Source organism: Cherax quadricarinatus, chromosome 81, assembly GCF_038502225.1.
Source record: "Cherax quadricarinatus isolate ZL_2023a chromosome 81, ASM3850222v1, whole genome shotgun sequence".
Taxonomy (NCBI): domain Eukaryota; kingdom Metazoa; phylum Arthropoda; class Malacostraca; order Decapoda; family Parastacidae; genus Cherax; species Cherax quadricarinatus.
In genome coordinates, this window is record NC_091372.1 from 17,146,245 (window position 1) to 17,162,248 (window position 16,004).

The 16,004-nt window shown below is 39.2% G+C and overlaps 1 protein-coding gene across 2 annotated transcripts in view; it reads right to left on the minus strand.

Annotated features, from left to right (window-relative positions):
* LOC128706306 (uncharacterized) overlaps nucleotides 1–16,004 on the minus strand; it is a 160,609-nt gene that overhangs the window by 60,972 nt on the left and 83,633 nt on the right. For both annotated transcript variants that reach the window (XM_070102475.1, XM_070102477.1), the window contains exon 7: nucleotides 5,456–5,628. In XM_070102475.1, the coding sequence (XP_069958576.1) occupies nucleotides 5,456–5,628 (173 nt within the window). The remainder of the gene's footprint in view (nucleotides 1–5,455; nucleotides 5,629–16,004) is intronic.

The following is a 16,004-nucleotide window of genomic DNA, read 5'->3' on the forward strand; positions in this document are numbered from 1 at the left end:
GCAAATCACAAAAAAATAAAATGATAACAACACATATCTACTGCCAGACAACACATTTCACCATTCTTCAAATGTCTAAACTCACTCAATATATATTATATTCACTCGAACTACTGTGCATACTATATATACAGGACAGTCAATTCTGATATAAATCCTGAAACTCTTTCCTGATAGCTGCAACAGAACTCATAAACATAACACAAAACATAACCTCTTTGATGTCCCCTATATCCGACTCGTCATGTGTCAAAGGACAATGTACTTAAAAAGCATTAAATATGTAACTCCTTAGGTGAACATTAAAATGGTATACAATACCGACAGGTTGTTAGGTAAGACACATATGCAACAGTTAGGTATCTTTATTTCGAAACGTTTCGCCTACACAGTAGGCTTCTTCAGTCGAGTACAGAAAAGTTGATAGAAGCAGAAGATACTTGAAGACGATGTAATCAGTCCATCACCCTTAAAGTTTTGAGGTGGTCAGTCCCTCAGTCTGGAGAAGAGCATTGTTCCGTTGTCTGAAACAATATGAAGTTGAAGTGGCAGAATTGGGCCTTATATAGTGCCAGGAGGTGAGACGTAGGTTGCGTTGGGAGGGCAGGTCCCTCTCAAACCCAGCCGTTCTCACTAGTAGAGATTGTCGAAGTTGATGGTCTGTACCAAGATACCCTTGTGTTGCAGTGTCTGACAGAATGAACATTAAAATGGTATAAAATACCGACAGATTGTTAGGTAAGACACATATGCAACAGTTAGGTATCTTTATTTCGAAACGTTTCGCCTACACAGTAGGCTTCTTCAGTCGAGTACAGAAAAGTTGATAGAAGCAGAAGATACTTGAAGACGATGTAATCAGTCCATCACCCTTAAAGTTTTGAGGTGGTCAGTCCCTCAGTCTGGAGAAGAGTATTGTTCCTTCCAGCGACAATATTCTTACCTCTACTAGTGGCCTACGTCTCACCTCCTGGCGCTATATAAAGGCTCCATCCTGTCACTTCAACTCCATATTGTTTCAGACAACGGAACAATGCTCTTCTCCAGACTGAGGGACTGACCACCTCAAAACTTTAAGGGTGATGGACTGATTACATCGTCTTCAAGTATCTTCTGCTTCTATCAACTTTTCTGTACTCGACTGAAGAAGCCTACTGTGTAGGCGAAACGTTTCGAAATAAAGATACCTAACTGTTGCATACGTGTCTTACCTAACAACTCCTTAGCTGAAGATTTCCAAAGGTTTCCTATCTGTCAACCATTTCACATCTATTTTTTAAAAGTACTTCCCTGCCTTAATAACAACAATGTTAACCACCCATTTTAATCTTTACAGGGAAATAAAAATTTGAATTTGAGTAACACTGCAGCATGCCTACTGACAGCACAGCATGATACTATATCAAACAACTCATGACTCCCGCTGTTTTCAGCCGGTTCTGTTTCTGTTTATCTTCATCCAGCTTTCTTTCCACTCCCATATATTATTAGATACATATACTATCTCATTATATTTGTATTGTAATTTAAGTAACTAGTAACACTCTGCTGAAATTATCAATTATATCAATTATAGTATAGGCTAGGTTTAGCCTGAGATGTTATGCATTTTTTGGGTCTTCCACTTACTAAATGTCTTATGCAGTTATACTTAAGCTTAGATTAATATCTACCTTTGTATCTGACCAACATTAGCAAACAAATCGTCTCAGTAAAACTTCCAATAGATTGTTCTTGTAAAAATTTTAGAAGCAGATATATGTGGCATGCAAAGAGTACGTAACTTTTATTCGGCGCATGGACACACCCTCATTTACAGGCTATCTCCCCCAACCAGCGAACCAGGTTGCTAAGAGTTGATGATGGGGCCCCGTCGTTCAACTAGTGACCAGGTTCTAGCCAATAAGAAGATGGTTTTGGCAATCGCAGAGGTTATGTGGGTACCGCTCTCCTGTCTGCCCTTGTCATTCTCATTCTAGAGCTGGTTGAAGCACGGTCTGCTATCTTGTGGCTTCTATTCTGCCTTGCTTACCGTGGAGTGCACTATACTTATCACTGTACATAGTGTATATAGTGTACATATTGCTGCTCTAAATTGGTGAAGGATAATGTAAGTCAAAACTTTTCTGCTGTGTTTATTTTGCTCCCTTTACACCCAGGATAACAGGCCATTTGGACTCCTGGGTTGTAATAATATAAATTATGAGTTGTGACAAACTAATTTAAGGCTGCTCAAAATGTTCTGCATAACCAGGGACTTTCTCTAAAGTATTTCAGTACATTTTCCGAATCAACCGAAAAACATAGAAATTAAGTTTATCATTTATCAATGAACGGAAAGCCTAGACAACATAAACCAGAGATAGCTCAAGAAATAATGTATAGAATATGGTACAGATGTACCAAATAATGTAAACTGAAAGTATAAATAGTTAAGGAAACCCAAATGATTATGAAAATCACAGAAACAAAAGTAATTTAAGTGATCAAAGATGCCATTTTTTTCCAGACAGACATGAAGCACTGATGAACACAAATGGCGCATAGGGATACGGAGAAGGCGAAGGAGTTGCACTGCAAATCAGAAATCATTAGAATTTTGAATATATGCAGAGGATAAACGCAAATTATTCAGCGGGCACAATAAAGATTGAAGGACCAAAGGCAGTGATCTGTAGCCCAACACCAAATGTAAGAGAAAAGCAAGAATACGAAGACAGCAAATCAGCAATAATTGACACCACTGCAGAAGAAGGAAGAAGAGCTCAAATTGCTAAAGCAGACTATTTATCATGGGTAATTTCATTTACAAAGAAACATAGTAAGAGAATTGGGACCCACGTGGGAGACACGAAATGAGAAGCCTAAGATGATGGAGGTGGTTAGGGAAAATGTTATGGATCAGCATGTCAGGGACACAACAATTTGGTGAGACAAGGAGATGAGCCAGCAAGAATTGCTCTAGTATTTACCACAAGTACATCTTATGTAAGTGAAGAAGAATATGAGGACCTACTGAGTGCTAATGAATATACAGTCCAAATCTTCCATTATTTAATGGAACTAAAGGTAGAGGGAAAAATGGTACGTGGAGAAAGCGAGAAGACAGTCTTCAGAAGGAGGAATTTTGAAATGTTGGATTGCCTGAATGCAGTGCAGTGAGATAGAGACCTGGAAGGAAATTCAGTGAACGATATGCACCTAGTTGGAAAACGAGGAAAAAATGGGAACAGCAAAGACAAAGGAGCCCTTGACTCAGCAAAATATAGAGAAGCAAAAGAAATGCATAAGAGCATGGAAAGTGAGGGGCAAATGAGACTCAAGAAGTGAACAGATTATCTAGAAACGAATGTGCAAGGATGAGAAGGGAGGCTCAGACACAATATAAGGATGGCTTAGAAATAAAGTATAAGTCAGAACCATAACTGCTTACAAGCCACTTCAGACAACAGTAAAAGATCAGGAAGAGGGAGAGCTCACAAGAAAATGCTTGGCAAGTCTTTGAAATGTTGACCAAATGATTTGAAAAGCTCTACTGAGTATAATCAGGGACAATGCCTGAAAGCTCTACTGACGGAAGACACTAACAGGTGCTGGATTACATATAAACAGCAAGGAGAGAGGTAAAGAAACCTCTGATGGACATGGATACATCAGAGACAATGCGACATAACAAGGTATCATCATGTACTCTGCCAGAGATAGCAAAAGCACTGTCTGAACCGCTAGCTAGGATCCAGAGCAAAACGAAAGATACGGGACAGTTTCCAGAGATGTGGAAGACGGTAAACGTTGTGCCTATATTTAAGGAGACAGACAGGTAGTGTTGAACTACAGGACAGTGTCACTGTCACGGATTCTATGTAAGATAAATGTAAGAAAGTGGTAGAACACTTGAGTTGTTTCATAAATAATAGCCAGTACCTGGAGTTTACCTGGAGAGAGTTCCGGGGGTCAACGCCCCCGCGGCCCGGTCTGTGACCAGGCCTCCTGGTGGATCAGAGCCTGATCAACCAGGCTGTTACTGCTGGCTGCACGCAAACCAACGTACGAGCCACAGCCTGGCTGGTCAGGTACCGACTTTAGGTGCTTGTCCAGTGCCAGCTTGAAGACTGCCAGGGGTCTATTGGTAATCCCCCTTATGTATGCTGGGAGGCAGTTGAACAGTCTCGGGCCCCTGACACTTATTGTATGGTCTCTTAACGTGCTAGTGACACCCCTGCTTTTCATTGGGGGGATGTTGCATCGTTTGCCAAGTCTTTTGCTTTCGTTGTGAGTGATTTTCGTGTGCAAGTTCGGTACTAGTCCCTCTAGGATTTTCCAGGTGTATATAATCATGTATCTCTCCCGCCTGCGTTCCAGGGAATACAGGTTTAGGAACCTCAAGCGCTCCCAGTAATTGAGGTGTTTTATCTCCGTTATGCGCGCCGTGAAAGTTCTCTGTACATTTTCTAGGTCAGCAATTTCACCTGCCTTGAAAGGTGCTGTTAGTGTGAAGCAATATTCCAGGCTAGATAGAACGAGTGACCTGAAGAGTGTCATCACAGTGTCAGCACAGGTTCAGAGATGGCAAATCTTGTCTTACCAACTAGTTGGAGTTCTGAAAAACATACCTCTGAGACCAATTACATCAGATATAGGTAGCACACTACCTATACTCTTATCTGGAGAATATTATCCCGACTCGTCTAAAACCCTCAGGCGATCTCCTTAACTGCCATGGTGATTTGTCTGTCCGAAACGAGAAGCTTAGTCATTTTGATGTCACTTCACTCTTCACAAAGGCCCACCGCACAAGCCAATGGACCTTAATATTCCAGTACCTTTCAGGTTTATGTTTTTTCAATCTGTTTGAACAGCCAGGTTGCCTTGAACGTCTCCAAAGTACTCGAACAAAGCCAACGCTAGAGCAGCCATCACAACCAGAACATCCAACAGAGACCAGATCCAGTCAGAACCTTGTGGAGACTGTGACAAATTATACATTGGTGAAACAGCTCGAGGCTTAGAAACACATCGCCGTGAACACATCAACGCATGAAGAAACGAAGAATAACACATGCATACAACACTAGAACTATGTCAACAATTAATGATTAAGGAACCAAACCCTCAAAGTAGAAAATGCATTGAATCGTCATTAATATTTTTAAGACATTGTTTAACAGAATACATTCAACTTCGCCATCTCTGAAATATTAAATCCAAGTTATTCAAGATTCAATTCAGCGTAATATTTTGATAAACAATTCCTCATGTAGTGTGTTCCAACAGAAAGATTCAGATGAGCCTAAGTTCACGTGTCGTGATGGCCCATTTTCCTGTCTAATATAAACCCAGACGTTGTTCTTAGATTGGAAAATGGGTCAGATGAAGACAGAAAACCCCGTTTACGTACCGAAATTCTAAATATGACATAGTAAGATAAGAAACACAAAATAGGTTAAAACTGTACCTGCAGAAGCTCAGTAAGTTGAACGTAGGTTTCACCCTCAATATGTTCAGACGGGTCACACCTGTAGAAACCCCGTGATTCATCAGCAATCACTCGCTTTGCTTCCCTTAAAATGTCATCGGAATATTGTAGGTACAGTTGCTCTGAGACTTCATGTTCCGCTGTGAAGTTACCTGTGATAGAAAGGATAATCTGATATAGTATAAAATAATTAATTAAATGGAATAAGTAAATTGGAAAACTCGTGTAATATTAAGAACAGAACCAAAACAGAGTCATGTTTCCTGAAACACGAAAAATTATTGTGTAGGTACCTGAGTAGGCACCTGAAGAGGAGTAATCAGAAGTAACATTCTTCTCCATAAATTCGAACAGGGAAAGGGGAGAGGTATGTTTGGTCAACATCGAAGGTGTGGAAGAACCGCCCCCTCACTCAATTCATTTAAGTCTGTTAAATTAGACACATGTGCAACTCTTGGGTATCTTCATTGAGGAAACGTTTCGCCACACATTGGCTTCATCAGTCCATACAAAGGATGAACTTGAAGAACAGGAGGAGAATGGACTGATGAAGCCACTGTGTGGCGAAACGTTTCCTCAATAGAGATACCCAAGAGTTGCACATGTGTCTAATTTAACAACATGTCGGTTCTTTGAACCATTCATCTACAATCATTTAAGTCTCCTATGGACACACGATTACAATGTTGGTGTTGCTGTTTTTCTGGAACCACGCATTTGTAGGCCTCCGGAGACGAGAAACATATTGTACATCCTAGATTAGCACACTTGGTAGTTTCTCTTCAACCTCCAGGACTCTTATACCAACATGTCCAATAAGGTGCGAGTGAGAGCTGGCATGTTGTAGGTGTATTGAAAGCTTTCTATACAGAAATAACCCGCACATAGAACAGAGAAGCTTACGACGACGCTTCGGTCCGACTTGGATTATTTACAAAGTCACACTAAGTCACACTAGTGTGACTTTGTAAATGGTTCAAGTCGGACCGAAACGTCGTCGTAAGCTTCTCTCTTCTATGTGCGGGCTGTTTGTGTATCGTTCCAGTCACGGTATTGTGTCTTTCTTTTAGTTATGTTATGTAAGCGTTCTGCATCCCCAGGATCGTCAGGTGATCCAGTCAGCAACATACATCATTGTGGCTGTGTCTGTTACTAAACAAGAATTTTTTTTTCAGGGAGTTTCATTTACATTACGAAAACCAATAACTGATGTTAATGAGAAAAGAAACTTTTAAAAGTATATAAATTCGTTCCAGAAAATTTGGAATAGGTTATTTATTAGGTAATAGTTGCACGATCCTTCTAATCACAGTACTCAAACGACTAGAATTTGAGGGGCTTCTTAGGTTATACATGATGTACAAGGAAATTTTGGAGAAAGGTAATTCAGGAAAGGACCTAACCTCACAGCTCTAGGTACAGTGTTATGTACCTTCCTTATGAGGCACATAAGTTCCCCCGTCTGCTAATATCATGTTTCGTAAGGTGAAGCCCAGGATCTTCACTTAACTTATGGTATAACCTATCAAATCTTGGTGACAGTTGTGTTGCAGAGGTCTGAGCAAAGTTCAGACCTCTGCAACACAATTGTTCATACCTCTGCAACACAATTGTTCAGACCTCTGCAACACAATTGCTCAGACCTCTGCAACACAATTGTTCAGACCTCTGCAACACAATTGTTCAGACCTCTGCAACACAATTGTTCATACCTCTGCAACACAATTGCTCAGACCTCTGCAACACAATTGTTCAGACCTCTGCAACACAATTGTTCAGACCTCTGCAACACAATTGTTCAGACCTCTGCAACACAATTGTCCAAACATCTGCAACACAATTGTTCAAACATCTGCAACACAATTGTTCAGACATCTGCAACACAATTGTTCCTCTGCAACACAATTGTTCAGACCTCTGCAACACAATTGTTCATACCTCTGCAACACAATTGCTCAGACCTCTGCAACACAATTGTTCAGACCTCTGCAACACAATTGTTCAGACCTCTGCAACACAATTGTTCAGACCTCTGCAACACAATTGTTCAGACCTCTGCAACACAATTGTTCAGACCTCTGCAACACAATTGTTCATACCTCTGCAACACAATTGTTCAGACCTCTGCAACACAATTGTTCATACCTCTGCAACACAATTGCTCAGACCTCTGCAACACAATTGTTCAGACCTCTGCAACACAATTGTTCAAACATCTGCAACACAATTGTTCAAACATCTGCAACACAATTGTTCAGACATCTGCAACACAATTGTTCAGACCTCTGCAACACAATTGTTCAGACCTCTGCAACACAATTGTTCATACCTCTGCAACACAATTGCTCAGACCTCTGCAACACAATTGTTCATACCTCTGCAACACAATTGTTCATACCTCTGCAACACAATTGTTCATACCTCTGCAACACAATTGTTCAGACCTCTGCAACACAATTGTTCATACCTCTGCAACACAATTGCTCAGACCTCTGCAACACAATTGTTCAGACCTCTGCAACACAATTGTTCAAACATCTGCAACACAATTGTTCAAACATCTGCAACACAATTGTTCAAACATCTGCAACACAATTGTTCAGACATCTGCAACACAATTGTTCAGACCTCTGCAACACAATTGTTCATACCTCTGCAACACAATTGTTCATACCTCTGCAACACAATTGTTCATACCTCTGCAACACAATTGTTCAGACCTCTGCAACACAATTGTTCATACCTCTGCAACACAATTGCTCAGACCTCTGCAACACAATTGTTCAGACCTCTGCAACACAATTGTTCAGACCTCTGCAACACAATTGTTCAAACATCTGCAACACAATTGTTCAAACATCTGCAACACAATTGTTCAGTCCTCTGCAACACAATTGTTCAAACATCTGCAACACAATTGTTCAAACCTGTGCAACACAATTGTTCAAACATCTGCAACACAATTGTTCAGTCCTCTGCAACACAATTGTTCAAACATCTGCAACACAATTGTTCAAACATCTGCAACACAATTGTTCAAACATCTGCAACACAATTGTTCAGTCCTCTGCAACACAATTGTTCAAACATCTGCAACACAATTGTTCAGACCTCTGCAACACAATTGTTCAAACATCTGCAACACAATTGTTCAAACATCTGCAACACAATTGTTCAGTCCTCTGCAACACAATTGTTCAAACATCTGCAACACAATTGTTCAAACCTGTGCAACACAATTGTTCAAACATCTGCAACACAATTGTTCAGTCCTCTGCAACACAATTGTTCAAACATCTGCAACACGATTGTTCAGTCCTCTGCAACACAATTGTTCAAACATCTGCAACACAATTGTTCAGTCCTCTGCAACACAATTGTTCAAACATCTGCAACACAATTGTTCAGTCCTCTGCAACACAATTGTTCAAACATCTGCAACACAATTGTTCAGTCCTCTGCAACACAATTGTTCAAACATCTGCAACACAATTGTTCAGTCCTCTGCAACACAATTGTTCAAACATCTGCAACACAATTGTTCAAACATCTGCAACACAATTGTTCAGTCCTCTGCAACACAATTGTTCAAACATCTGCAACACAATTGTTCAGTCCTCTGCAACACAATTGTTCAAACATCTGCAACACAATTGTTCAGTCCTCTGCAACACAATTGTTCAAACATCTGCAACACAATTGTTCAGTCCTCTGCAACACAATTGTTCAAACATCTGCAACACAATTGTTCAGACCTCTGCAACACAATTGTTCAAACATCTGCAACACAATTGTTCAAACATCTGCAACACAATTGTTCAGACATCTGCAACACAATTGTTCAAACATCTGCAACACAATTGTTCAAACATCTGCAACACAATTGTTCAAACCTGTGCAACACAATTGTTCAAACATCTGCAACACAACTGTTCAAACATCTGCAACTCACTTGTCATCGAAGATTTGTTAAGTTATACCATGAATTAATTAAAGATCCTGAACTTCACCTTACGAAGGCAGACAAGACAAATGTGATAGTAATCATGGTCAAGGTAGATTATAGGGGAAAAATGAACATGATATTAGACGAAGAAGGAACTTATGTCTGTCTTAACTTATGTCTGTCTTAACTTATGTCTGTCTTAACTTGTGACTGTCTTAACTTATGTCTGTCTTAACTTATGTCTGTCTTAACTTGTGACTGTCTTAACTTATGTCTGTCTTAACTTGTGACTGTCTTAACTTATGTCTGTCTTAACTTGTGACTGTCTTAACTTATGTCTGTCTTAACTTATGTCTGTCTTAACTTGTGACTGTCTTAACTTATGTCTGTCTTAACTTATGTCTGTCTTAACTTATGTCTGTCTTAACTTATGTCTGTCTTAACTTATGTCTGTCTTAACTTATGTCTGTCTTAACTTATGTCTGTCTTAACTTATGTCTGTGTTAACTTATGTCTGTCTTAACTTATGTCTGTCTTAACTTATGTCTGTGTTAACTTGTGACTGTCTTAACTTATGTCTGTGTTAACTTATGTCTGTCTTAACTTATGTCTGTCTTAACTTATGTATGTCTTAACTTATGTCTGTCTTAACTTATGTCTGTCTTAACTTATGTCTGTGTTAACTTGTGACTGTCTTAACTTATGTCTGTCTTAACTTATGTCTGTCTTAACTTGTGTCTGTCTTAACTTATGTCTGTCTTAACTTATGTCTGTCTTAACTTGTGACTGTCTTAACTTATGTCTGTCTTAACTTATGTCTGTCTTAACTTATGTCTGTCTTAACTTATGTCTGTCTTAACTTATGTCTGTCTTAACTTATGTCTGTGTTAACTTATGTCTGTCTTAACTTATGTCTGTCTTAACTTATGTCTGTGTTAACTTGTGACTGTCTTAACTTATGTCTGTCTTAACTTATGTCTGTCTTAACTTATGTCTGTCTTAACTTATGTATGTCTTAACTTATGTCTGTCTTAACTTATGTCTGTCTTAACTTATGTCTGTCTTAACTTATGTCTGTCTTAACTTATGTCTGTCTTAACTTATGTCTGTCTTAACTTATGTCTGTGTTAACTTGTGACTGTCTTAACTTATGTCTGTCTTAACTTATGTCTGTCTTAACTTATGTCTGTCTTAACTTATGTCTGTCTTAACTTATGTCTGTCTTAACTTATGTCTGTCTTAACTTATGTCTGTCTTAACTTGTGTCTGTCTTAACTTATATCTGTCTTAACTTGTGACTGTCTTAACTTATGTCTGTCTTAACTTATGTCTGTCTTAACTTATGTCTGTCTTAACTTATGTCTGTCTTAACTTATGTCTGTCTTAACTTATGTCTGTCTTAACTTATGTCTGTCTTAACTTATGTCTGTCTTAACTTATGTCTGTCTTAACTTATGTCTGTCTTAACTTATGTCTGTCTTAACTTGTGACTGTCTTAACTTATGTCTGTCTTAACTTGTGACTGTCTTAACTTATGTCTGTCTTAACTTATGCCTGTCTTAACTTATGTCTGTCTTAACTTATGTCTGTCTTAACTTATGTCTGTCTTAACTTATGTCTGTCTTAACTTATGTCTGTCTTAACTTATGTCTGTCTTAACTTATGTCTGTCTTAACTTATGTCTGTCTTAACTTATGTCTGTCTTAACTTATGTCTGTCTTAACTTGTGACTGTCTTAACTTATGTCTGTCTTAACTTGTGACTGTCTTAACTTATGTCTGTCTTAACTTATGTCTGTCTTAACTTATGTCTGTCTTAACTTATGTCTGTCTTAACTTAACTTATGTCTGTTTTAACTTATGTCTGTCTTAACTTATGTCTGTCTTAACTTGTGACTGTCTTAACTTGTGACTGTCTTAACTTATGTCTGTCTTAACTTGTGACTGTCTTAACTTATGTCTGTCTTAACTTATGTCTGTCTTAACTTATGTCTGTCTTAACTTGTGACTGTCTTAACTTGTGACTGTCTTAACTTATGTCTGTCTTAACTTGTGACTGTCTTAACTTATGTCTGTCTTAACTTGTGACTGTCTGTCTTAACTTTGTCTGTCTTAACTTATGTCTGTCTTAACTGTCTTAACTTGTGACTGTCTTAACTTATGTCTGTCTTAACTTGTGACTGTCTTAACTTATGTCTGTCTTAACTTATGTCTGTCTTAACTTATGTCTGTCTTAACTTATGTCTGTCTTAACTTATGTCTGTCTTAACTTATGTCTGTCTTAACTTATGTCTGTCTTAACTTATGTCTGTCTTAACTTGTGACTGTCAAGCAATTATCCGAGTTATCTTTACATTTCTTGCATTTTTGATTGATATTATCTTGAAATTTTAATCTCTTTTAAACAATATTATGTTAAAATATACCAGTTGTTTTTCAATTATCAACTATCCACAATTTTTTGTTGTTTACAACACAAGTTTTTAATTACAAGATTCGTTTTTTTTTTCATTTTACATATATGCCATTTTACATATTTACATTTAAAGCTGTATTAGTCTTGTGGAGTTAAGGTTACGTCAGAAATCTGGCATACATTCACAGGGGTTTGAAGTTCATTCATGAAAAAATATTTGGATTTTCGATTTTTAGAAGGATTAGTGGCTCGCTAATGAGATTTCAGTATCTCATTTCTTTGTTGTCTTCTGTGTAAGTCTCATCTTGTCTGAGCAGGAGCCCTATACTAGATGAGGTTTTTGCCTTGTTTTTGGCATATGAAGAGAAATATTTCGTCTTTCAATTTCACTAATTGCTTTTAGTTCCTCATGCCTCTCCTGGATTCTGTATGAGTCTTTTTGGTTAGCGCTTCTATCCACGTATCAGATAATTAAATAATCCAGCATTCTTGAGAAGCTCAGTGATTCTTCACCTTCTCCTGTAGAGGGAGCATCTCTCTCTCTCAAGTTTACTTCTTATCTCCTCAAGGTATAAGTTGGGGTCTATGTTATATAAAATATCTTCCCAAAATATTTCGTTTAAGACATGGTTTACCTGGTTCCAGTTGATGTTCTTGTTGTTAAAGTTGAATTTGGTGAAAGCTCCTTCATAACTGTATGATTTTGCTGGTCAGGATCCCTGTGCATATTATATTGTGGTCACAATTAGTTGTTTTTGATATAGTTATGTTTCTTACCAGGTCTTCATTATGAAAATTAGGTCTAGTGTGTTCTCCAGTCATGTTGGCTCCACTATCTGCTGACTTAGGGTTGTGTTTATTGCAGAAACTCAGCAGCTCATGTGTGTGTGTGTGTGACCTTTCATTTGAGCTGCCTCCAAGGATTATTTTTGCTACAATATTTGCTACATTCTTCCATTTTGTACGTCTTAGATTGAAATCATGAAGTAGCAAGATGTCTGGAGATGTATCTGGAAGGTTTTCCAGACAGTCAACTTTCAATAGCTGTTCCTTGAACTGTTATGAAGTTGCATCTGGTGGTTTATATACAAGCACAATGACTAAGTTTTGGTTCTCTATCTTTATTGTTAGAACTTCAACTACAGGCCAACCCTCCCCCTTCCTCCCTTGTTTCCTGTTCTTTTTGTCGCATCTGAAAAGGTTGTGCCCAGTTACCTATATTTCATTGTCAAAGTGATCTTTTGGGTGGGTCTCTGTGAAGGCTGCAAACATTGCATTTGACTCCCCTAGAAGTCCACTGATGAAAAGTATTTTGTTGTTGGTGGATGGCTTAAGGCCCTGTATATTATCAAATATGAGGTCATGTTGCGTGTTTGTTGGGAGGATTTTATTGTTGACATCAGTAGTTGTGATTCTAGACGGCCATGGAAGGGAAGCCATTAGCTGTGCCTCCAGTTCAGCAAGGCTCCAAAGTGTTGAACCATTCTGGTTATTTCTTTCCATTATCTTTCTTCGTTTCCTGCCACTAAAAAATCACTGCTATGGTTTGTTTATGGGGTGCGTACCTCCTTGTCCCTTTTGAGTGGTATGAAGGGCAGGTGGTGTTATAACATTGCTTTTGGAGGACTGAAGAGTGCCAAATCTCAGGGTGGGAGAATTTTCCAGAGGGAGAGCAACACACTCCTATAGTCCAGAGGCCGCAGCACTTTTTAGGATTCTCAAAGTTGTATGTCCCAGTTGTTTTTCCCAATATTCCATGTTTATAGTTGCCCCTAGCATAGAATTTGCACCATTTTGCTTTTGGTTGGATACAGTTCGTGGTGGATGTATTCCCAATCAATGCAGATCCTAGAACTGCACTAGAATCTTCGATAACCAAACCAGACACACTGCAATCTGTTTTCAGGAGGCCAACATTTTCCCTGGAGGAAGACTCCTCCTCTACTACAGCTGTGATAGGAGCTCTGGCTGTGGTGGCTCTGGTAGAGTCTTTAGCCGAATCTGGATTAGCACTAAGGCTGGAGGCTGGGTCTGGGTCAGCCCTAGGGCTGGGGGCTGAGCAAGCTGATGTTTTTGTTTCTTGTATTTTTTCCAGTGGGTGTCATTTTTGGGACATCTGATGCAAACTGGGCATTCTGAATGTTAGTTTTTACTCCTCTCTTGTTTTCATGTTTATTATTTATTACTCTCCTGAGCACTTTCCTCACACCTGTCCAAAGTTCCATATCCTTATTGCAGATCCAGAAGCACCTTGCTAGTTGGATGTCATTTTTGGATGTAGTGTTTATTCTTTCACAAGAGACATGATTTTAAGCAAAGGTGAAGTGAATAAGCGGACAATAAATAAACTAGTGCCGTTAGAATTACACAGTGTTGAAAACAATATTAGTGATTCTCCAGAAACCGCACAGACCAAAGCTGTTCAGAAAAGACAAGCAGCAGTGGTGGCGAGTGAGAAAATCAAATTAATGTTAAGTGATGAATAGTTCACCTGCAGCGAACCTCCGCCGCCCCCCAGTGTGGAGAAAATTTCTCCAGGAGGGGGGTATCAGCCCCCTTCAGCCCTTTCAGCCCTTTCAGCCCTGAGGGGCCCAGCCCTCTCAGAAGGGACAAGCATCTTGTTTACTGCTACAGTGAGTAATTGATCACAGATGCAGTACAAGTATGCGATGTGGTCAAGCCACCGCGGCTCCTTGCTGTCAAGTGTTGCAGAGTGTATTTTAATAAGAGACAGTACATCTCTTACTTTAGCAGGACAATTAAGGAAAATCCTGCTCCCACTTTATTACCATAGTAAAGATAGTGGACATTGTTGTCTATGCTTAAGACAGCAAGAATCAAACATTCTGCTTTGCTTCATCGAGGAAGTGGCAAGGAAGCAAAAGTACTATGTCAGCTTTTCCTTTGTGCAAGGGGCAGTGACAGCATGGGGTGCTGTGGCATCTTCAGATTACTTTTGACTCTACTGAGAGTGACACTGACGCCAGGATAACCAACAAAGAACGATCTGTGTGTTAGTGTGAACAAAGAATCTCATAAAACACAATAAACACTTAAGAGAAGTGTGATCAGCTTCTTTAGTGATAAGATTGTGAACAATAAAGACAAATCTAGTGGAACACAGTGTACCAGTGTGCGTATTCCTAGACTATGGAAGACGTGGACATCCAAGGACACTTCAGCTTCTATCAAGTCACCGATATCTGTCGATGGTGTGAAGAACACCATAGCTCACGCTACAAGAGCAAGGTAAGTTACGGATTTCTTGTAGTACGGGGGACTGCGCAGTTCTTGAGTCGCAAGGAGTTTGTAATCAACCTATAGTCGGCAGTAAGGTGCGGACTTTTGAGTCCAAACAAGTATGTAATTTGTCAGCCATCAGTGAATGAAATATGCTGCAATAACACCCCCTAGGGGTAATTTATAATCTTACAAATTATAAATCTTTACAGCCCGTTGAGAGATGACTTCGACAGCTTCTCAAGACCTCGTCTGCAGGGGCGGCTGTGCAAGCGATGAGCTGTCTTTCTAAGTTAAGTTCAAACTCTTTAAACTTAGCTGGTAATGCCATTTCTCAACACCCGAGGACCTTTTCACATGTCCAACAGGTATACTGTACTGCCATCCTGCCTGTATCCTATACACAAATAACCCGCACATACAAGAGAGAAGCTTACGACGACCGAAACGTCGTCATAAGCTCCTCTCTTCTATGTACGGGTTATTTATGTATCGTTTCAGTCATGGTATTGTGCCTTTTTTTGTTATGCCTGTATCCTACTTGCAATCTGGGTACCAAAAAAAAACTCATTTTCACTTTACCTTTCTGCTGTACACTCAGGTGGTGAGGTGCTAGAGGGATGAGTGTTAGAGGGATTGTGTTATTGTGGTGTGTGGGGTATATGGTGTTATATTGTGGGCCTTTGTAGTTGCCTGGTAACACTGCCAGACGTATGGCTGTAACATACTACCCCAGGGTACATCGCACTTCTCGCATGTGATGCCACATTTTAATAATATCTTTACTTACTACAAGTACATGTACAAGGTATACAAGTACATGTACAAGGTATACAAGTACATGTACAAGGTATACAAGTACATGTACAAGGTATACAAGTACATGTACAAGGTATACAAGTACATGTACAAGGTATACAAGTACAT